At 36.7% G+C, this 24,690-nt stretch overlaps 1 protein-coding gene and 1 long non-coding RNA gene across 5 annotated transcripts in view; one reads left to right on the forward strand and one right to left on the reverse strand.

The window, feature by feature from the left end:
* LOC309633952 overlaps window positions 1-7,631 on the forward strand; it is a 13,015-nt gene extending 5,384 nt beyond the window's left edge. The window contains exon 3 of the long non-coding RNA XR_014247781.1: window positions 97-7,631. This is a non-coding gene — a long non-coding RNA (uncharacterized lncRNA). The remainder of the gene's footprint in view (window positions 1-96) is intronic.
* The window catches only part of RC3H2 (ring finger and CCCH-type domains 2), a 51,022-nt gene continuing 30,488 nt past the window's right edge, over window positions 4,157-24,690 (reverse strand). The window contains exons 10-21 of one of the 4 annotated variants that reach the window (XM_082403242.1): window positions 19,707-20,015; window positions 15,789-16,003; window positions 14,674-15,107; window positions 13,915-14,085; window positions 12,396-12,542; window positions 11,855-12,068; window positions 11,530-11,614; window positions 10,881-10,962; window positions 10,650-10,784; window positions 10,289-10,396; window positions 10,043-10,191; window positions 4,157-9,425 (exon numbers count right to left, since the gene is read on the reverse strand). In XM_082403242.1, coding sequence (XP_082259368.1) covers window positions 9,230-9,425; window positions 10,043-10,191; window positions 10,289-10,396; window positions 10,650-10,784; window positions 10,881-10,962; window positions 11,530-11,614; window positions 11,855-12,068; window positions 12,396-12,542; window positions 13,915-14,085; window positions 14,674-15,107; window positions 15,789-16,003; window positions 19,707-20,015 — 2,245 coding nt within the window. In that variant the 3' untranslated portion in view covers window positions 4,157-9,229. The remainder of the gene's footprint in view (window positions 9,426-10,042; window positions 10,192-10,288; window positions 10,397-10,649; window positions 10,785-10,880; window positions 10,963-11,529; window positions 11,615-11,854; window positions 12,069-12,395; window positions 12,543-13,914; window positions 14,086-14,673; window positions 15,108-15,788; window positions 16,004-19,706; window positions 20,016-24,690) is intronic. The other 3 variants (XM_082403245.1, XM_082403244.1, XM_082403243.1) reach the window with 3 other exon arrangements.

Raw genomic sequence — 24,690 nt, forward strand, 5'->3', positions numbered from 1 at the left:
AGTGACTTGCTTCTAAGTGACAAAACCAAGGGGATATTGTTTCCAAGATTAGGCTATAAAAGATTGTGACTTTATTGCATGCTCTCTCTTGTGCAGGCGTGAATGCAACCTGGCCCCCACCCCCTGCTTGGTCCCAGGTTCTTCCTGCTTGCTGCTTGGATGAGCCAAGCTAGCATATTGATTGTAAGCTGCTCTACAGAGAGGGTCAAGTGGCAGAAAACTGAGGGCAACCTTCAGCCAATGAAAACCTGAGGCCGTCATTCCAACAGTTCAGGAGGAAGTGAATCCTGCCAATAATAAGGGGAGTGAGCTTGGAAGCACACCCTTCACCAGGAGAGCCACGAGATGACTGCAGAGCCAGCTAATGCCTAGGTTGTGAGAGACCCAGAGCAGAGGACTCCTCTAAGTCACACGCAGATTCCTGACCTACAGAAACCGTGAAACAATGTTATTGTGTTAAGCCGCTAAATTGAGGGTACTTTGTTATGTGATAATAGGTAACTAATATAAGAGTTATTCCAATTTTCCTTTCCATCCTGTATCTGTTTTGGTAAATTGTATTTTGAAGGAATTTGTCCATTTTTAAGTTAAGACCATATAGTCGAAGTTATCCATTTCCTTCAGAGGTTGACCAAGTACACTAATTTATCTGCCCAAACAATACTTCAGAAACAAAAAACAATGTCCACACAAAGACATGTACACAAATGTTCATAGCAGCTTTATTTGTTAATAGTCAAAAAATCTAAACAACCCAAATGTTCTTCAATGGGTGAATGTTTAAACAAAATGTGGTATGTCCATACCATGGTATACTACTCAGCAATAAAAAGGAATGAACTACTAATACATGCAACAATTTGGATGGATCTCAAGGGAATTATGCTGAGTGAAAAAAAGCCGATCTCAAAAGGTTACAGTCTGCATAATTTCACTTATATAACATTCACATAATGACAAAATTACAGAGATGGAGAAGAAATCAGTGGTTGCCAGGGGCTAGGGATAGGAAAATGGGGGTAAGGGAGGGGAATGGACATGAATATAAAGGGGTAGCACAAGGGATCATTGAGGTGATGGAACAATTATCTTTTTTTTTCAGTTCTGTTATCTTGAGAGTTGTAGTGGTTCCACAAATCTACATGTGATAAAAACTGAACAGAACTACACACACACACACGAATGCATGTGAAAGCGAGTGAAATCTGAATAAGTTCTGTAGATTGTTACTAATGTCAATTTCCTGGCTTTGATATTATAGTGTAGTTATGTAAGATACTACCATTGGGGGAACTGTATGAGGGTACATGGGTCCTCTATTATTTTTGCAAATTCCTGTGAATCTATAATTATTTCAGAAGATAAAGTAAAACAAAACAAAAACAACTTCAGTTGATCTCATCCAGTCTCTTGGGTTAAAACATCTATTTTAAATAGCACTCCCCAGACCCTCCCCCCCCATTACTCTGCACCTAATTCTGAGTTGACTTTTGAGTGAAGACCTGAAGAATGTGAGAGATCTAGTGATGAAGATTCTTACAGGGGTCGGGAAGCCTCCTACCCTTACAGAACAGCAAGGGTAAAGGCCCTATGATGGAGCATGCCTGGCTGGCCCGGTGAAGAACTCAGTGGCCAGTGCAGCTGGAGCATAGTGTACAAAGTATCAAAGAAAAGACTTTGGCTTTCACCCTGAGTGAGATGAGAAGCATTTGGAGGGTTTTGAGCACAAGAGTGAAGTGATCAAACTGACATTTTAAGAGGATCTCTGTAGCTGCTGTGGTGAGAATAAACTGAAGGGAGGCAAGGGCAGCAGCAGGGAGAACAGGAAGCCATCACAGTTCAGGTGAAAGATAATTGTGGCTTGGACCTCAGTGGTGAAGTGGTCAAATTCTGAATATTTATTTTGAAGGCAGAGCTGACAGGACTTGCTGCTGGACTAGGAAGAGTAGTCAAGGGGGAAATAACTGAAATGGGGAAGACTGGAGGTACAGTTTGGGGATTCAGATTTGGACATGTTACGTCTGAAATGTTTATTAGAGATCCAAATGAAGATGTTCGGCAGACTGCCCTATCTAAAACGGCCCACAGTACTTAGAACTACAATGTAAGTTTCATGAAGTTAGGGACTAATTCACTACTGTATCTCCAACGCCCAGTACGCAGTAGATTCTCAAATGTGTATTTGTTGAATGAGTCTCTGTAAACTACCTAGGCCTGAACATTTGATGATAGATGTTATTGAATGCACCTGGGCTAAGACAGGCCCCAAACCCATTTTCATTCTTTATGGAAGTGGTTCCCAAACTTTTCTGCACATTGGCAGCACCTGGGGAGCTTCAAATGTACTGATGCCTTGATCCCACCTCCTGAGAGTGTGTTTTAATTGGTCTGGGGTGTGATCTGGGTTTTGGGATTTTTTTAAAAGCTCCCTAGGTGATTGCCATGTGCAGGTAAGTTTGGAACCACTGCACTACTGAGTTTTCAATTATAAAAAATCTTTGTTAAAGTGCATGATCATTATTACTCCAATAGGTGTCAATTATAAAGAAAATAAAAATCTTCCTGGGATTTCATTTCCTTCAGTTAAGTTTCCTCTCCTTTGCCTGGATCAACTATCCATGGTTCTTCCTCTTCTTCCTGATCTCAATGATCATGCCAGGGCTTATACAAGATCACCCGTTTCACAAATATCGGTCTGTTTTCAGCAACGAGGTCTGGGATTCTAAGCCAAATTTAATCCATGAAAATGTGGAGATGTCTGGTAGGCTTCCCCTACAATAAATCCTGTCAATTGCGCTCTCCTACTTTTCAAATCCATCTCTTCCTCCATCCTCTCTTTGGCCATGCCCTAAACACTTCTTACCTAGACTGTTGGCCTGGTCTCCCTGCTGGTCAATCTCCAGCTTCACCTCACACTATTACCAAAGTGATCTTCTAAAACCCCAAATCAATCAGATCATCTAACTTCCAAGACTCCCTAACAGTCTCTTTAGTATTTAGTGTCCTTCATAGAGGTCCCTATTTACCTCATCTAGCTATGTGACCTTGGACAAATTCTCTAAGGTCTCTGCCTCAGTCTTCTCATCTGTAAAATGGTGACAATAATGGTTCTAGATGATAATATACCTACAGCACTTAGAACTGTGTCTGGAACATATTAAGTGCTGTTAAGAGTTAGTTAAGCTATTCCTCGAACACTCCTTCCACTGTAACACTTACGGCTAAAATAGGTTCCAACCATCACCATCACCATCTTTGGAAGGTAGAATAAGACCTGAATCAGAAATCTGACTCCATTACTTTCTAGTTACAAGGCCTTGGGCAAGTTACTTAACATCTCAAATATAAAACAGGGATCATAATATTTATAGTTAAAGGCTGTTAGGATACAGAGTGGGTTGTTGTGAAGTTACAGTAGGTTCTCAGGTGTTTTCTCCCCTTAGCTCTGCTTGGTGAAATATTATTCAGCCTACAAAGAATGCCCTTCTTTGAGGTCATTTCTCAAAGAAGCAGTTCCTCTGGCTCACTATCACTACCATCCACTCCATAATTTCCCTTTTGGAGTTTCCATATACCTTACACTAGAACATAGCTCACTGGGCTGCTTATTCAGATTTGTCTTTCCCATTTCCCACCCCGAGAGCTTCTAGAGAGAGGGCTTGTTATTTCACTGACCTTCAACCCTAATGACCAGCACAGACAGGGGCTTAAAATTCATCAGTTGAGTGAATGAGTAAAACTACTCAAGGCCCAGTGAAAATGGTGTCTAGAACCACTCAGGCCATTCTGTTACATTCTGAGGTTCCACAGAACAGTCTTCATACTTCTGTAATATATTGCTTTGTATTCGTTATTTATCTATTTGTCCTATTTTCTCCATTAGACTGTGAACTGCTAGTATTATTTACACCCTCATCTCCCATATAGAAAGTACTCTATACTGAATGAACAAAGTGACTGATTGAATTGAGGACTATTTCAACCTCCCTGGCCTATTCATTTCTTTCAGATCCTTCCCAGTGATGAATGCATGAGGCAGGTGATTGTTTAAATCTTAAGGAGTAACCTGGTAGCTTAGTTAAACCAAAAAATTTACCAAGGAAGTAAAGATAACTAAAATGCACTATAAACTTAATATTGACACTAAACAAACAACTTTTAAGGTGGACAAATAATTTTATTTTGTGCATGCAAATACATGTCAAGTACTGCAAACTTTTTCCATCAATTTTCTCTCAAACACTGAAAATTATGATGCTCTATTCTGTGAACAGCCAAAGCTAATATCTCTTCACTTCAGTGCTACAGCAAAAACACACAGAATTCACTCTTTGCTATTCACTATCATCACAACCCTCATTGTTCCATCTCTGCCCTCCCCCCATATACAGGCCTTATGAATCCTAGCCTTCCCCCATTTAATCCTATTCCTATAGCACAAAGGGAAACATTACAATTTGGAAATTCAAATTGAAATAAATGGAATAGAATTTATTCCCATATATATTCCCCATTTCATTGTACAGAATTATTTTAAATTATAGTTTTAAATAGAAGCTGAGTATATGCCTTAAAAATGAGCATTAAATCCATCTTAGAGATGGTGCCTGCTTTTTACATGATGGGTGTACACCATCTTTAATTTCATTTACATTTCAATCGAACAATAGATTTGCAAAGAAAATGTCTAATACAGACGTAAAAATATTCACACTAGAGCTTCACAATCGGTTGTACAATTGACAAACAGGCCTCTTTTCCCAAACTTTCCAGCTAAGCAAATTTATAAAATGTAATCAATGCAACAAGAAAAACATTTCTCTTTCACTTCCAGGGAAAAGAATATGCAATAAACAGTATAAATGCAGACAGCAGTTGCTGCAAGCTAACCACGATACTCCCAAGTGGCTGTACAGTGGATATGTGCAGTACAAATAAAAGCCACATGTGTTGTATCACAACTACAGTATAATTGTTTGCCCAGCTAAGAGAATGCATGCACTTCCATGCCTTGGGTTATAAAGTGAGGCCTAATTCTTGACAGATTGATGGAATATATGCAAATGACCTTGGCTTTTGGCAGTACTAAGTGCAGCCAGTGTCTGTGTTCCACTGGTTTAAGGATATTTAAATTTTTTTATTTAAAAAAAGAAAAAAACTGCCAATTTCAGACTTGGGGGAATAACTGCTCTTGGAGTAAAAACAGGACTCCACTCAAATGTGGGGTGTTCTGATTGGTGGCCTTGACTCCTTGTATTCCCTTGCCAGCAAAGGGATACAAAGAAACCACTACTATAAAGGAGTAACTAGCAAATTTATTCAATTTACCCAGAAAATGAGATACTCCTTGAGCATGTTCATTTGTGTTCTGCTTGCAGAAGGGGTTCTTATGTAGAAGGAGTTACAGTAAGTGATCCCATTAACACTCTTCATTCACTAAAACACAGGGAAAGTTCTTCCAGTAAACTAATGCATAGTTGCAATGCAACTTTCCCCTTGAATGATTAGTCACCAATACTGGTGACAGTCTGCTCAGAAAATGACTCTAGAAGCTAGGGAAGAAATATTCAAAGTTGAAATCACATGCTGAATCTGATCATTACAAACGCCACCCCTGTTAACAAGACAACATGGGCTTTAACATCTAAAATGCAAAAGCAAGCTAGATGGTTTTTAAAACAATGTTTTCAAATGTTTAAATGATCCCATTTTAAATTCCTACAAATCACTGTGCATCCAGTAATTTTCTCAAGGCAGCATATAAAATTGGGATGTGCTTTATAAACTTAGAATCAACTTGAAACTTGAGTGAAAGTCACCAGATCCATACAAATGGAAAATTTCAGTTCTAGTATAGGTTTCTTTTACTATTCTCTTGTGAGAGTAAACAGTTACTAGGAAAAACATCAGTGCCACTGACCCACTGAAGTACCTTCTCTTGAAAATTAAGATGCACAACTTTCATGCATGAGGCTGGTTTACTAGATGGTATTGAAAGTAAGTCATGGCAGGAAAGGCAAAGGAATCTGCTTTGTTCAGTTACCAACTAGATGACATACTTAAGTCACTTTCTCAGGATTCATAAGATGAAATGAGACCACAAAGAAAGAACTACTGATGCTACATCATAGTATCTGAATGAGGCACATGGTCTTCAGAATGGGACTTAGAAATTTTTAAAAACACAAAAAGTGAGAACAAAACAAAAACCTCACCATTTTCCCACTTTCCAGACCTCGGATTACTTTTTCCTTATTAGACCATACACCACATATGCAGTCTAGTTGACAACATTACAAACTTCCTCTCCTACTGCTTTATATCCTTTGACTTCAAACATATGTGCATCACAACATGTTGGTAAAGGGTCAAATGACAGGGAATGCCCCCTATTTTAAAAAGTCACATTCTAGGTCCGATTTGTAATTTTTTCCTCTATGATATCATTAGGTACCTTTCACAAGACGGATCAGATAAACTGCTCTTCCTTCTCAAGTGGCAGAGAACCAATGTCTTTATTTCACATCCAACACACCATGAGAAACAGAAGATGATCACTACATAAAGGATGCAATACCGAATAATCCCAACATAGAAACAATTCCTATGTTGTTAGTGAGGAAGAGAGTAAGTTTTTAAGAACAGGGAGTTACTGTTTTATGGGATCACCTGCTGCAAGACAAGCATTATTTTAATATAAATGTTCTGAGACATACCAATAAGTTGGCAGGTATATACATACACTGATGCAAATGTAATTTCACTGGACAAGTAGGCAAACACCTAAGCAGTTTATCCCAACCCCCTCCAGCAGAGCACAACCAAGTTTCAAAACTTCAATTTTAAAATTAAAAAGATAAGGTTAAATACACAAGATCAATTTATGTAGTATATATTCACCCTCAGAACGTGCTGAAGATGTTTTGCGTAGTTCTGTTGCACAGAGGGTTCTTTCCCTGAGGGCACATAAGGAGCTCTCAAACTGTTAATAGGTCTCTATTTTGTAACAAAATAGCAATTTTAAAATCTTAAAAAAAAATACATTACCTTCAACATGGAAGATCTCACTATTTAAATATCCATGAAATAGACATACTGGTTTGCATATCCTTTTTGGAAATACAAACAGCAAATAAAGTACATTGGAAGCATTTCAAATGTAATAAGCGCATATTTATAGAAAGGTTCTGATATAAATTATATAACAATCACGTTCCTGTAATATCCTAGGCTAATTTATAATGTCGGAAATAAGTTAATGTAACATGGTTTAAAACTCTTGTTCCTATTCATTTCAGGTTACAGAGTGAAATAAATAAAATGTCTTTGTAGGGATGGGGGCACTGGCCATGGCAAAAAGGTACAGTACTAACCAAGGAAACTAAGTCAAGGCTACTGTGCTGTTATGCTACAAACAAACATCTTCATACATTTGAGTATTAAATAAATGTGTAAGATCTTCCATACTGACACCAGAATATCAAAACTACCCCTTTGTTTCTCAGGTATATTTACAACTTATCAGTCACCTTATGAGCATGTTCATTAAGACAGGTATCAAACACCAGTATTTACTCATTCTGATCAAGAAATTTCAGGGAAATGTCAACCCTCCCGCCCCTGGAAATGTGCACAAAACTTTTTATCAAAATCTTATCTGATACAATGCTGTGGTTTTGTAAAACAACTAAATAGCTCAGACGACCAATAACATGATCCTGTTTAAGCATCTTGCTAGCAGGAAAAGCCCTTACATACAGTACACCTGGTGAAAGATCAGCTTGGCTTAAAATATTCCAGTACAATTTTCAGAGTAAACAACTTCACAGAAGTTAATTAAAAATAATAATAAAAGTCAAACTAATCTTAAAGAAATGGGGGGGAAAACAAAGACACAAACTATAGGTAAGATCACCCAGAAGGAATGCCCAGCTTTTGTTTTCAAATGTTGACTGAAATTTAGGTTTCAATAAAATACCTCCCACAAACCTGGAGCCTGGCTGGTTGAACATACTGCATACTTTCAGCTGCCAAGTCAAAACACTTTTCAGTCACATTTTAGCAGGGCAGAAATTACTCATGTTTTTAAGTATGAATAAAGGTTAGCCAATGTTCTATTATTACATGGTTCATAGTCTTATCAACCTAACAGTCAGAAAAACAAGGAAAATTAAACCCCAACATGAAGTAACAATAAACAATATTTAACCAAGATAATGCAATGAACATCCAAATTAATTAGTTTAAATTAAAAACCCAGCAATACCATCTTGTTAGTCAGTGCAAACACTACATACAGGGTTTTCTCAAGAAAGCTGAAAGCACCTGATTCTTTTGCCAAGTCATCAGATTCATAATGTACAGGCTTAAATCTGCATTTTAAAAAACTGCCATTACATTAGTGCATAATTTATCAAAATTGTAAAAACGATTCTGCATAACTTAGGAGAATTTAATATCTAGTACATCAGCTGAAAGACTTAGGCACTTGGTTATATATTTAATTACTTACTTCAACAAGTAGCCTGTGTATAAATATTAACAAAGCAGAAACTAGTTTTGAAAAATGGAAAATTGAAAAAAAATTTAAATGCTACAGATAAAAGCACTGCACCACACTCCTACATATAATGCAGTAAAGAAAGCTAGTATATAACCCTGTAAAATTCTATGGTAAGAACATCTAACTCCACTCTTCAAAATTTAAAAAAAAAAAAAAAAAAAGAGAAAAAAAAATCCATGCAAAGTCCCATGAAAAAGATAAATAAAGCAGCTGGAATGAGATGGAAATTTCTCTCAGTGAAACATAAAATAGAAATAAATAAGTTAATTAAGTCTACTTTCACTAGATGTATCATTGTAGGATCCTGCTAGTTTAATAACTGAGTTGTTAATTTTCTATAGAAGCCATTTAAAATAGGAAATGGCTCAGTTACTGCACCGGATTGCTACAAACTCATAAAAAGCTGCTTGAAGCTTAAGTTAAATGTCCAAATTCCAATCACTTCTGGAAAGTGAACGTGTTACCCTAGTAAAGTAAATTTTCTTTTTTTTTCATAATGCTAATGCAAGAGGGCTTGAAGTATCAAAGAGTCCACAGGAAATGGATGCCCCCAGTAATATCTTTTTTTTAAAAAAAATATACATTATATAATATATATTATATATATAAAAAGCTAGTGTAAATGCTTCCATGGTATGGTCACAGATTTGAAAGATGAACCTCTTTTCAGCTGTTAACCATCTTCCCATTTGCAACAGGTTTCAAGAAGTCGTTTTTATCTTCAGACATAACATGAGTTTTCAGAATGAGGTTGCCAACACTGACAGATGTGGCAAGAGGGAGGCAACTCGCATTGCTAATGGACACTGGGAGTGGCTGACTAAAGCAAGAAGTTACCGGCAGAATTGCTTTTTGCTCCTCCCTGGGAGAGAATAAATGACATTGAAAACAAATTAGCTTTAAGTGAAAACTTTTAAGAGTAACCATACATGCTGAATAAAAGTTGGAACACACTTTAAGAGCCCCTAGCAAAGGCATGTCTTTTTCACTACAAAGTATCAGAGGTCACTAAAAAAGTCCCATTTTTCCAAAAATTATAATAAAAAATTAGAACACTGGTTAATTTAAGGCCAACAAACTATCAAGTTCAAGATTAGCCCATATTTTTGGCAGTAATTATAAAGGCCAAAAATATCTTAACAAGATTTTTAAAAAGGGAAACCCTGCATTTAGGTTTTAGTTCTCCATTTTGTAGTCTTGATGTTTGGCTATCAGTTACAGGAAGTATAACCTGATGCTAGAGCATAAACATAAACTTTTATCCCAACAAAAAGCAAGTTTTAGGCTACTAAAATGGACCACTTGGTTAGTTCAAATTTAGTTCTCCTCTCCTAAAAATCCAGACTGACCAAATCATTGCCTTATTACGTTAGGTCTTCCCCTCATAGGATAAAACCAAAAATGAATTTAACAATGCATCTATTTCTTTTTATTCATGCCCTATGCCCACTGGTTATGAATTTTATGTCTAACACTCACAGAATCACATGGTCTTCACCTAAACTCTGTCTCTTCTGCTCCAGGGGCTCCTTTTGGTGTTGCTGGACTGGATGCCCATTTTCTACTGCTGTTCCATTCAGTAACTGATCATTTTGAGAACTGATACCAAGCTGTATGTCCAGGATCTCCTACGAAAATAAAATGTTAATCCTTCAGTATGAAAGTATTCTGTACTTTAATTTCCAATGGAGTAAAGCCTCCTAGATGTGTGACTGCAGTACTTACTTCAATCTGTTCACCTTGTCCATCAGGTTCATCAGTATCAAGTGCTGAAAGCTCTAACTCTATATCCCTATCAGGCTTAGTATCGGCTGCATCTTCTGTATAATCACTCTGTAATTAAGAAAAACGGTGATTTCATACCTGTGGAAACTGGGGCTTCCCTTTTAAATTAAAATGGGAATCCCAATGATTGATCTAAAAAAAGAAATCTGGGACTACAATTTTATTTCTACTCTTAAGTTTTAAAAGCAATCGTCCACCAGAAAAAGCCAAATTTTGCACTAAGTAATGGCATAAAATAACATGCAACAGCAGCAAACAGCAAATATATTGGGCATGAAGCTGAGAGGTTCAGTTTCCTTACCTCTCCATTTCTCAGTTCAATTTCCTTGCTTAGAAGATTTAAGGTAAGGTGACGGCCTTCGTCCAGGGAATTCCACTTCTGTTGCATGGCCAGAGCATTGGCCTCCCTCTGAAGAAGCAACGAGTTACTCTTGGCCTAGAGGAAAAAAAAAGTAAAGTCAGCTTCCATCTATAACTTTTAAATGTCACTCTGTTTTTTAAAAAATTCAAAGCTGAGTGACATAGAGCCTACCTGCTGAAGTTCAATGCTCAAAAGGTCTCCAGTACTGGAATGCTTTCTATGACCAGATAAATCGGTAACGATGAATCTGTCCCTTTAAAGAAAAATATGTTTACTGTTATAAAAGTGAAATAAATGAAGCAACTAAAGCAGTAATGACTATATAACGACTATATACTATATATATATATATTTTTTAATTAATTAATTTATTTATTTTTGGCTGCGCTGGGTCTTCGTTGCTGCACGCGGGCTTTCTCTAGTTGTGGCGAGCGGGGGCTACTCTTTATCGCAGTGCACGGGTTTCTCATTGTGGTGGCTTCTCTTGTCGCGGAGCACGGGCTCTAGGCAGGCGGGCTTCAGTAGTTGTGGCACGCAGGCTTAGTTGCTCTGCGGCATGTGGGATCTTCCCAGACCAGGGCTCGAACCCGTGTCCCCTGCACTGGCAGGCAGATTCTTAACCACTGCACCACCAGGGAAGTCCTATATATGTTTTACATAACAGATCAACCCTGAAAGTTTCAGTCACTATTCCAAATGTAAAATTTTTTTCAGAAATTTGTTATATAGCTAAAACTAGCAAAGCACAGTTCATGAATAACTGGGAGTAGGATCTGTACTCTGAGAATAGAGAATCCTAAAAAATTAAGCATAACGTTACCGTTCAATATAATGTGCTGATGATGTAGCTTCATTACCATATGAACTCCATCTTGAATCAACAGCATTGACATAAGGGACATAATCTATAGAAGTGTAGAAAGAAACAAGGATTAGAAAAGTGAAAAATCAGATATAGATGTGAATGTATACTTTTCCAAAAAATCCATATTTTATCCAACTAGCCATGTTCTCCTGGCTAAGCCATTTAATTCTGAGTTTACTGTGGCTGTTAAATGGAGAGAAATGTTCTGTATCTAACAGAGTGAGGATTAAAAAGCACAGTGCTAGAACATATCAGGTGAAGTATTAGTTAAATGGATCACCTGATACGCTGATAGGCTTAGTAGCACTTCCTTGGGAAGCAGTGGCCTGGACAGGATCTGTGGTATGGTAACCTGTACGGGAAGATCTAGAAATTGCACCCCATTTTGAGATGATAGGTCCATCACTAAAAGGAATTATTGGATCTTCTTCTTTTGTCCTTCTCTGAGTTTCAAATAAATGCACTCTTCTCTTAACATCTCCACTGTCCAGGTCCTGCATAAATAAAAGAAAATCAATAAAAAGACTGTTGGCAATTACTTCAGCTAATAATACAAGTACATGCTTTCAAAAGACATGAAATTAAGTTTTCTGGTAAATTTAACATTAGCTGTATATCTCAATGATAACCCAACATCTACTTTAAAACACTCAACTATGCCCAAATAATTTAAACATTAAGTGCAATTTATTTCAGGCTTACCTAAATGTAACTCTGCTGCTTACAGATGAGTAACATACCAACGATATGAAGATGAAAGCATTCAATCATTCTAAAACTTGAGTCAACATGCATGACAACCCTTGCCCCCCAAATCATACCATTAACACAGCATTTGAATTAGCAATTACATCTCTGGGCTCTGAATCGATAGCATTTATACAGGAACCTATGGTGCCACAAGACCAGGGGGAATAATGGGAAAGATGATCTTCTTCAAATTTTGTGCCACTCACACTTTCAGAGAACTGATTAAAAAAAGAAAAAAAAAAAAAAAGGCACAGGCAATTGGTAAGAAATTTAAATTTACAAACTTGTAACTAATATAAAGTAACTATATTATAGAATTCACAGCACTTTATAGTGAATTAAACATTCAGTAACTAATATAAAAAACTGTAACAAGTAACAAATAGTATTTATATTATTTGTATTTATATTACGTATTAATAGAAAAGAGAATGCCTTCTCTTTTTTACTTTGTCCTTTAAGAACTCATAAGGAACCCGACTGATACTATACAGACCAATCAACAATTTATAGCATGCCTCTAACATGGTACAAAGTGCTCTAAAAAATGAAAAAAAAGCAAAGAAAACACACACATACACATACACAGATACATACAAATACATTTTTATAGTAAGCAAGTGGCAATTCTATCACCTGGTCAAGATGGTTAGCTGCTCTGAAGAAGTACAAGTTTGATGAGATAAATTTGGATCTACTTTAAAAATTCAATATTTATGGATGGAAAAATATGATGTCTAGGATTACTTCAAAATAATCCAGTAGGAAGAGGGGGTACAAATGAAAAAAGATGGGCTGAGTTGATAATTGTGGGTAATGGGTACATGGAGTTTATTACTATTCTACTTTGCATATGCTTGAAATTTTTCCTAATGAAAAGACTAGAAAAAAAATTTTATTTTAGTACCTCTAGGGATAGGAAATAAACTAGATGAATCAAAAAAAAAATTAATGGTTTGCTCTAAATATAACAGTACTGAAGGGTACATTAAAATAATCCTGGTACAAAAACTTGTTTTGAAATGATAAGAACAATAATTAACAGTGATTTAAAACACCATAAATAATACAGTAGGCATTTCTGCACCTCTTGTGAAGTAGGGAAGAAATGCCTCAGATAGACCAGAATTCAAATCCAAGCTACTTATAGGGTGAATTTACTACTTGGGCAAATTACTTAACTTCTCTGAGTAGGATTCCTAACATGCAAAATATGAGTAATACCTGCCCCCTAAGGATTCTGTAAGAATTAAATAAAATAACTGCTTAGTACAGTGCCTGGCACAAGTAGGTGCTCAATAAATGGTGGATATAAATCTTATTATTAATAAAAGCCATAAAAATAATGAGAACTACACTGCTGGAAAGATTTTTGAATTCTTGGTGGAAAAAGGACTGTGATTTAGTGGTCTTCAGAGTATCACAATGCCTAGCCATTGTGCTTACATACTCAGTGTTTATTGAATTAAACTCAACTGCCACCAAACCAATGCAAAATATCCAACATAGCTAACTCTGGCTTGAATGAGTGCTCTGAAGTCAGTTGTCTGACCTATCCCTGCAACATCAAGTAATTAAAACCTTTCTTACATCAGTGCGAAAGTCTACACTGAATAGAGGAGAAGGTGGCGTTGGTGACTGTGTTGCCACAGGAAGAGTTGAAGAGACAAGAGGTGCTTTCTGAGTGTGGTACTGTGCCCACTGCTCTGGCTTTCTTCTTATCTGCTCCTCGCAACTGGTCTTCAAATGACCACAAGGTTCCTAAGGGGGGATAAAAGAAACAATCTTAATCATCTAGGGAGTGGTAAATAAATTTAACTATGCTCTGTGGAAATAATGTGAACATTTATTATATTGTTGGGACAAAAAAAAAAATACAGTAGGGAAGTCACCCTAGCCTATTCTCCATACACTTAAACGAAAGGGTTAATATTTAGTCAAACGTTAAAAGTAAAATCTGAGCACTCACTTTTCTGGTTTAGGAAAATCATATGTATATATGTGGGGATACTAAAAATAGGCCCTGTCTTTGTATTTTGAAAATTTCTTTTTACCTTCCCATCAGTTTCGTATCCAAACATAACATTTATTGAGCATGAATATGCATCAGGTCCAATTCTAAGAGCTTTGCTTTTTCTGATTTAATCCTCACAACAGCTTTATGAGGTAGGTACTACTATGACTGCCATCAAATACGAAAAAATTGATATAGAGAAGTCAAGTAAAATTCCATAAGTCACACAATAAGTAAGTGGAGGAGCCAGGATATATACCTGAATGGTCTAACACCAGACTCTAGACTCTTAACCACTACACTATATCAGCATTCCTATTTCCATTATCACTTACCCTTGGTAAAGGCACAGTTGTCCTTGGCTCACTTGGTGGCTGACAAGCCACTGAATAATACCCATCTAATGAGTTATATCTTTCCCGCAAAGACGTCTGATACACAGACGAGTGCATCACATCCATTGGAGGTAAAGAATTGCTTCTAATAATGTCATCTCGTTGGTACATAGGCGGGCGCCAGATGCGCCTGCTGTCGTACACAGGAGCATACATTCCAGAAGGTACTGGAGGAACTGGTCCATACGGCTGCGGAGGAGGAGGTTGGTAAGGAGAAGAATTCATTCGATCTCGAGGCGAAAATGTACTGTAATGATCAGCATATGGCATGGAAGCAGGTGGGAGGGAGGACTCTGGAACATTATTGGACCTCACAAAGCGAGGAACACAGGGAGCCACACCAGCTGGTACTGTTGGAGGTGGTGGGTAGTATCCTTGAAAATTGGAAAGAGGAATATTTAATGTAATCTTAGTAAAATTTAACATTTTGTAATGGTTTAAAGTCTAAAGCAGCCTTTAATGTTGGAAAATAAAATAAGCTTTGAACTTTACTTTAGTTACCCCTGGTTCAGAAAGACACTACACGCTTTCAAGACACCACTGTATGAAAATCATTAATGTTCAATAATTTGTTAAACTGCTCCTTAAAAACACTTGATGAGCTATTAACAGATGGCTGGTAAATTTCCTTCTAGGGCATGTATTGCCACAGGTTTTAGATTAAGTAATTAGTTACATCATTGATTCTTAACCTTTTGGGGAGCAGAGGTTAAAGACCTCTTTCATAATCTATATAAGCTGTGCATTGTCTTTCCAAAATTATACTTAAGTCTATATAAACCAAACATTTAGTATACTATTTCAGAGGACATACAGAACTCACTAAAGCTCATCCATGGACCCTACATTTGATTCATAGGAATGAGAATCTTAAAACTACTGGTATGTAGAATCATAGATTCTTAGGACAGGAAGAAAACTTAGGGGTCATATAGTCCAAAGGATTAATTTTTTAATGTAGATTTTCTAGATAGATATAAATGATTCACTAACTTATTACAACAAATGTTATATTGTAGTTTCTTTTTTTCTTAGAATTGTCTAAAATTACTTACCTGTCTGTGGGTACTGTGGGACTTCAAAGGGTATCTGAGTCCTTGGATCTTGAAAATACTGAATGTTTTCAGAATGCTGAGGATATACTGGTACTCTAGTTATAAATGGGCTGGATTTTGGAGGCACAGAATTCAGCTCTGTTCCAACATTAGTGGGCCCAGCTGAGGTAGCCGCTATATTACTTACAGGAGTCTTGGGTGGAGAACCAATTTTACTGGAGAGAAAATTTAACAAGGGCAAATGATAAATCACTATCTATGACTGTTAAAAGTCTTTCTCAGTAGGAATGGTTCACAAAATTATAGTGACCACTAACAGCAAATGCTTCAGGTATTTCCACAGTGACAAATAAGGCCATGAATTTCATTACCACCTTACACTGTTAATTCACAAGATTATAGTAACAGATCTCATATTTTGGTGAGAGTGAAAAACAAAACAAAAAACTGCAAACAAATCCCAGGCACAATGTGACCCACTAGTCCCTTTTTACTCATACTTTAAACGACGATTTTTCCTACTCGAAGTTTAAAAAAAATCCTGTTCAATAACTTCTCAATAGAAACAATATAGTTTACCAGTAGAATTTTTTGACACAAATAAGACAGATATGTAAAGGGAAGGACTGCTCTAAATATTAAGCATTAGATTAGCTGAAATGTAAACTTATTGAAGAAAGGTCATTTTTGTCCATTTTGTTAACTGCTACACGCCCAGGATCTAAAACAGTTTCTGGCACACAGGAGGCACTCAGTAAATATTTGTTGGACAAATGGAAAAGTTCCTGCCACGTAGTAGGTACTCAGTAAATATCTGCTAGACGAGCAGAATGCCAATGAAATGGTTACTCATTAAATTGATGCAAAACACACAAGCTTTCTTTCTTTTTTTTTTTTTTTTTTTTAAAACACAAAGGATTTTCTTTGTTGATTCACCAGGCGATCAGCTCCAGAGGATCTCACCATGGCTTCTTAGGCCCTCTGAAGAAGTCAAACTTTGGCAGAGCTGAGATATGTGGTGACGCAAGAAAAAGATCTTGTTAATGATGCAGGAATTCAATACATTGCATCTCAACTAGATTAGAGGGTTTTTCTCAAACTAGAGAAGCTCTTTTAAAGCAAGAGTATAAATAACAAGGAGTATGGGCTGCCTTTAAGTCTAGCAAAGATTAGTCTAGCAGATGTTTACTTCTATGTGTAATTGTGTGTTAAAATGCAGAAAATAAGAAACTGTGGATAATAAAAGTAAGTACAAATGGCTTAGAGTTTAAAGATATTTTAGTGCTGTGCTTATATTTTGAAGTTCAATAAAGGCAACCAGGAAAATGATTAGGATTTCCTCGTGACAATAATAAGTAACACTAATGAATTAATGAGCACATTCCAGGCACTATTCTAAGTGCTTTACATAGATTATCTGGTCCTCCATAGCAGAATGTTATATACCATAAAATTCAGATAAATACTTTGAAATGACAAATTCTTAGACTTTGCAGGAAAAAGGTACCAAAATCCATGACAAGGTTCATAGCCTTATGAAATCATGCAAGCTATCCCAAAAATCCAGACTTAAGGAAAAAGCTAACTTTCAGTCCCATTCTAGCCAGACAGCTAGATTCTAGATGAATTTAGGATTCTGGGTTGTCCTTTGCAGCAGCCCCTCTTACCTACATGCTTTTGCCTGTGCTGCTTTCTCTACTGACAAGACCCTTCCTTCCTAACTAGCCATACTTTTGGAATGGCTCAGGTGTCATCACCTTACCTCTAAAAAACCTTCCACAATAACTCCAGGTAGAATTACTGTTATTTTTTTGTGTTTTAATAATACTTGAAACACAACTCCATTACAGTACCTTTCAGAATATATTATATGATATCTGTTTATGTCTGTCTCCCAAACTACACTGGAAGACTCTTAGAGGCAGGGAGTATATCTGGTTCATTTTCATTAACTATGCCAATTGGCCTGGTATTTGGCACATAGTAGAAGATCCATAATTTCTGAATGAATAAATGATTTATTTACCGAGATTTACTTATTTTTGAAAGTTGTTTTCTCTAGTCCATCATTTTTTTAAAAACTAAGATATATTTACCCTTGTAAGGTGTACAATTCAGTGATTTCTGGTATATTCCGAAGGCTGTGCAAGCATCACTGCTATCTTATTCTGAAACATTTTTACCACCCCTAAAAGAAACCTGTACTCATTAGCATTGACTCCCCATCCCCTTGTCCCCCAGCCCCAGCCCCTAGCAACTACTAATCTACTTTCTGTCTTCTATGGATTTGCCTATTCTGGACATTCACATAAATGGAATTCTACAATATGTGGCTTTTGTATCTAGCTTCTTTCACTTAATATAATGTTTTCAAGGTTCATCCATATTGTAGTATGCACTAGTACCTTACTCTTTAATGGCTGAGTAACATTTCACTGTATGAATATAAAATGGTTTTACAACTTTACCTTGCCAAAACCCTTCAAAAGCTCATTTCCTAAATACATTTAACACAAGATCTCCATAATCTGGTGCCAACCTACCTATCTAAATCTTATCATATTTCACCCAGCAATATAAAATTTTCTTATTCTTTAATCCAACTCCAATACTGCTTCATTTATGTAAATGCTGTCTCCCCAACTGTCTTCATAAGTTTCTTAAATGCACAGATATCTTATACATATCATGTATTTTCTTTTTTCTTTTTATTTATTTTTAAAATTTTCTTTATTTGTTTTGGCTGTGTTAGGTCTTAGTTGCGGCACTCTCATGTATTTTCAAGAGTGCCAAAATCAGAGCTCAGTATTAGTGTGTAAATAACATTTGCTAAACTAGACAATGTTCTCTGATTTATCTCTTTGAAGATCTCTCTGAGGGAAGATTATAAGAATCCTGATAAACAAATTTCCCTATCACATGCTAATTGCAGAAATAAAGAATATAAATGTCTACCTATCCATTTATTATTTGAAATCCCTAGCAATTTACTGTGTGCCTAGCATAACACTTTTTCCCCAAAAGGTATATAATAGACATTGACAGACTATTTATGGGCAACATAATCTAAACATGCTTTAGCTCAGATTTTAAGACGCTAAAAGAATACAAAAGCCTGAGATATTAGAGGTGGAAGTAACTTTTCAGATAACTGGAAAGTTTTAAAACTTTCTTCTTAAAGTACCAAAACCTTTCCGCCAAATTAAATCTTATGCTGAAACCCCAAAACAACAGTAATGGTAATAATAATAATGGTAGTTATAATAACAGCAGCAGATATTTAGTGAGTGCTATGTGGCAGGCACTGTTCAAAGCACATTGCAGTATTAACTCATTTAATCCTCACAACCAACATATGAAGCAGGTAGTATTATTATACCAATTTTATGGATGAGTAAACTGAGGAAGACAGATTAAGTAACTGGCCTAAGATCAAACAGCTGGGGAACAGTGAGCCAGAATTTGAACTCACAGAGTTTGGCTTTAAAGATTTCCCTCTTAACAACTACACATCATTACAGAGCATAAAGTGGAACTGTTCTAATTGAAACGGGTTGGAGGCTCAAGCATCTCACCTGCTTAGGTTTCTACTTAGTTCCTTTTTGGCACCTCTATGGACTCAATCCTAAAGTTCAAGGAAATAAGGTGAGAAAAACTCAATTCTGGTCCAACCTCTTCAGTTTACAGTTGAAGAAAACAAAACCCAGAGTTGAAGTGAATTTCCAAGGTCACAGAGCTATTCAACTGCAGATCCAGGACTAGAACTCAACTTTTTTGGTATTTAGTGCTTTTTCTACTACATGAAACATTCTGCATAAAAATTCTGATTAACTGCTTTTCCTCAGGATAAATAAAAATACTCAGGTACTTATAAAAAGGCTAAATTACTCACGTTAAACATTTTTACCTAATACTTACTTTTCAGATACAGACTCTGCAGAAGGCCCAGCAGCATTCTGACCATTAGTGCCAACCTTCCCCACTTTCTTCACAGTCTCCAGAGCTCTTAATGTACTGTCAGCACTACGTGGAATTAGCTGGGAAACACTGTTTTCTGCATTTGAAATTCCGTTTGTACTTGGAACAATTTTCCCCGTTGTTTCAGTACTTCCTATGACAGAAATGACATTTCCGGCTGTGGTTGTGACAGTGTTGTTTACACCAACTTTATTTAGAAGAGGAAACGTTCTTACAGTTGCATTGATCTTTTTGTTCCTTAATCGATACCTGTTTCAAAAACAATAAACATATCAGTAAATATTTCACTAAATCTTACTCTAAGGAAAAAAAAAAGGGAGGGAGCAATAGGAAAAAATGTTAAAAGGAAGAACAACTTTCAAAAACAGGTTTCTTCAGAAACTAACACACCATTGTAAAGCAATTATACTCCAATAAAGATGTTTAAAAAAAAAAGTTTCTTCAGCTAAATATCAAATACAGTCTACATCAACCTCTGCTATGATAGCCACATGAAAATATATCTGCCACATACAATATATATATGTACACACAATACTTATGTATGTAGACACATAATTAATGTAGCAAGAAAAGTACAAATGTATTCAAAAAACTATTTTGAGAGAGTGGGAAGAGATCTTCTTGAAAATTTTGTATAATTGGAATAGAGTACACTATATAAAAATGAAAGTAACCATACCAAATTTACTTGGGAATGTAGAATGAAAAGGTATGCAAGAGTTGAAAGAATTCTCTGTTGTTACCAAATTGTTAAGGCATCATATAATTTTAAAGAGATTTTAAAAAACCCAAAACTCATTCTTAAACATTACACCAAAATATAGAAATTTAGTATTCTATTTTTCAGATTAGTTTATGACTAAAGTAAAAAGTATTTGGATTAAAGATATTTTCTGATATTAAATTCAGGGTTTTATTTATGGTGGTCAGATATAATACTCTAATATATGAAGCAACCTGATCTTTGATTCCATTTAAGAAAATTTATTTCCAGTCATACAACAAAAATTTCATTACAATGTAGTCCTAGTCAGTGTTCCCTCCAATATTTTAAAGTGGTGAACAACTATGTTACATGAATAGAAAGACGACTACACACATACGGGTTCATAATTACATATACCTAAATTAATCTGATATTAATGTTATATATAACCAAACATATGGTAATTAAACAGTGTTAGTGATGAGCAATGCCTTCACAACAGTTTCCCATTTAGTCCTTCAGTATCTATAAACAGCTTCATTATTCAATTCTCCCCGTCTCATTCATACACACACACTGACAGAAGCAGCAAAGCTCAGTAAAGACAAGTATTCCCAGATCAGACTGGCTAAAGGTGGAGTGATAGAACATGAAGTTCAAAAAAACCACAGGTTATGGCCAGCTTCTATATGTCATCTTATAGATCTGGGGAACCAATGATTACTTCTTGAAGAATGAGGGTTATGAGCAGACCTATATTTTAGAAAGGCAGTTAGGTGACATGGAGTGGCCAGTGCTTTCCTCAACACACTACTCTGAAACCTGCTCTTCATTCTTCACCTCAAAGGTTCTTGCACAAAATGCCCAGCTGCTCCTTGTTTTCCATTCTCAAAGGATAAATTTCAAATATCCTTAAGATTGCTCTGGCAGGCAAAAAATAAAGTTTTAATTGTGAGTCTCTTAAAAGAGAGGAGTAAGGTTAAAGTAAGGGACAAACAGGGATACATACTGGACTCCTGGCATCTAGGTAGCTAAAGACTTAGGCCTGGAATCTGGACCTCACAGTTGAAAAAGCCAATTACTTCCTATTCTTTTAAAGTCATCCATGAGCTCCCTCAAGTATTTGCTCCCTGCCTTACCCAGCTTAGAATCCATTAAATACCTTTAACTCCCTTGGTCCAATTACCCTGTTGAACTCACCTGGTAAAACCCCAATCCAATCTGTTACTTATTCTCTTATTCCGTGTCTGCTCAAGTAGGTGAATGTTGCTAGAGAAAAATCATGCAATCATGCTGACTAAACTCTCTTCAAAATCAAAATCATGATCAATTATTTAAAATGGCCAAGCACTACATTAATACACTTCTCTACTAAATTCACTTTCCGATCTCTAACATCCTCTTCCCTTCCATTCGCCAGAGCCCCGCCACAGCTGATGATACTGCCTCCCACTTCACAGAGAAAACAGATGACACCAGAGGAGAATTACTTATCTTTCCATCACCAATCCCGCCAACCTTCCTGCTTCTGTAACTACACACTCCACCTAAAATAGGAGGTGAAGAGTTCCTATTCCTAACTCAGGCCAATCTTTCCCCTTGCACCCCAGGTCCCAAGCCCATTTGCCTTCTCAAAGACTTCACTCCTATAATTATCTTTCCTTCTCTAGTGCATCATCACTTCATTCAGGTGTCTGCTTAAATGTCATATCCTCTGGGATCCCTTCCCAGACAATCTTATCTAAAATATCTCCCCTTTCCCAATCTCCTTCTCCTTACCTTGTTATTTTTCTTCATAGTGCCAGTCAGTACCAGATATTATGTTTTCTATTTATTTGGTTTATGTTGATCTTCTCTATTACAATGTAAGCCCCATGAGAGCAAGAATTCTGCATTCCTCATTCATCTCTCTATCTTTAGCACAGTGCCTGGTACATGTTAGGTGTTCCATAAACATTTGCTGCATGAATGTGGAGTAAGCCTTAAACTTCACATGGCCAAGAGTACTGATTTTCTACCCCCAAGCATTTCCTATCTCAGTAAAAGACATTACTTAGTTATGCAGGCCCCAAACCTCGGAGTCATCCTTGATCTTCTCTTTTCTTTACACCCCACATTCGATCTATGAGTCCTATCAGCTCTACTTCCAAAATATATCCCAAATCTGGCTACTTTTCATCATCTCAATTACTATAGTCCTAGGACCAAGCACTAATCTCATGCCTGGACCACTGTAGCAGTTTAACTGGTCTACACCATGCAGACACCAGAGTGACATTTCTAAGACAAAATTAAAATCTCATTGTTCCATTTGAATAAAGCCCTATAATGGCTTCCAAAATAAAATGCAAACTCCTTGCCAATGTCCACCAAGCCAATATGGTCTGGCCCTCGCTTAACCTCTCCAACCTTATATTTTGCCATTCTTCTCATTCTCCAGGCACACTCGTCCTCTTTCTAGTTCCTGAACATGCCAAGCTTGTTTCCACCTCAGATTTTCTTTATAGCATTTATCAGTAACTGAAATTGTCTGTTTACATGTTTACTGTTCTTCTTTCCCCACTAGAAGTACCTCAAATAGTACCTAGCACTTAACAACCATTTTTTAAAATATTTCTTGAGCTGGTTGACCTCAGGCTTTTGATACTCTCCAGAATGCAGCAATTTTTAGGAACAGGATTCCAATACCCTAAATTCTAAAATATATTCACACAAATATTCTTAAGAGAGATTCTGGGCATTTGGTTAGAGATATGTATAGTAGAGAAAGCAGGCTGGGATAAAATTTATTTAAGTTAAACAAACATTTGCTGAATTCCTCCTGGTACATTATGGGAGCTAAGATAAAGGCTCCACCCTCAAAAAGTCCAGAGATGGGTAGCAACATGCATTTTTTTAACCAACGAGAAAATGACATCTTCCACTTCCTTAATGCTTTGTATTATCCTGTTTTTCCTTCTTCTTCTTCTTCTTTTACTTAGCAGCAACAGAGAGTGTGAAGCTGGCTGGAAATATGAACTATAGATTATCTGCTCTTTCAACATAAATATCCTGAGTTTACATGTCAAATACCTGTTAAGTGCAGAAAATATAAAGATGAATAACCCATAAAATAAATGAAGTCCAGTGAAAATACACACCAGTAAATAAATAATTGCAATACAGTGAGAGAACTGGTAGTTATAAAGTTATCAGGTATAGAGTACTATGACAGCACAGTGAAGAAAGCAACTAACACTGCCTGGGAAGTCAGGGAAGTTTTCAGACGTTAGATGATATCTGAGTATAATCAGGAACAGGAGCTCTCCAAACAGAGAAGAGGAAAGCGTATGATATAGTGAACAACATGTATAAGGGAAAGAAGAGTGAAAGAATTCATATAGTAGTAAACTGGATGTACCTTAAAAAAATAAAGAATGCAAAAGGTGGAATAAGGCTGGAAAGCAAGATTGGGCTCAGAACCAGTGATATACTGAGGAACCAATTAAGAATTTAAAGCAGAAGATGGACATGATTAAACCCGTATTTGTGAAAGAAAATCTTGGTTGAGACATAGGGAGATGCCTGTAAAAAGCTACATAGCAGGACTTCCCTGGTGGCGCAGTGGTTAAGAATCCGCCTGCCAACGCAGGGGACATGGGTTTGAGCCCCGGTCCAGGAAGATCCCACATGCCGTGGGGCAACGAAGCCCGTGAGCCACAACTACTGAGCCCACAAGCCACAACTACTGAAGCCCACGCACCTAGAACCCATGCTCTGCAACAAGAGAAGCCACCACAATGAGAAGCACACGCACTCCAACAAAGAGTAGCTCCCGCTCCCCACAACTAGAGAAAGTCTGCATGCAGCAACGAAGACCCAACACAGCCAAAAATAAATAAATAAATAAATTAATTAATCAATTAAGTTAAAAAAAGCCACATAGCAGTAGAATGGACAAATTGGGTAAACACGTGAAACATTAAACATTGCACCTGGCACAAAATTTGACCAATTAATTTGGCTATTATTATTTTTACTGCTACCATTATAAGTTCAGGCAAGAAATAATGAAGTTCTGAAGTAGGAACTGGAGATGGGAGAGCAGGAAGCCAATTTGAAGGTGTAAGAGGTAAAATGGATTTTCAGGTAGGCACCAGTTGTGAGTAGAATGACAATGAAATCACACAGTTTCTTCTTTTTTAAGTGCTCTCAAGCAAGGTCCACTAAAAAGCT

Source organism: Balaenoptera borealis (assembly GCF_965194805.1).
Source record: "Balaenoptera borealis genome assembly, chromosome: 8".
In the NCBI taxonomy this organism is placed as follows: Eukaryota; Metazoa; Chordata; class Mammalia; order Artiodactyla; family Balaenopteridae; genus Balaenoptera; species Balaenoptera borealis.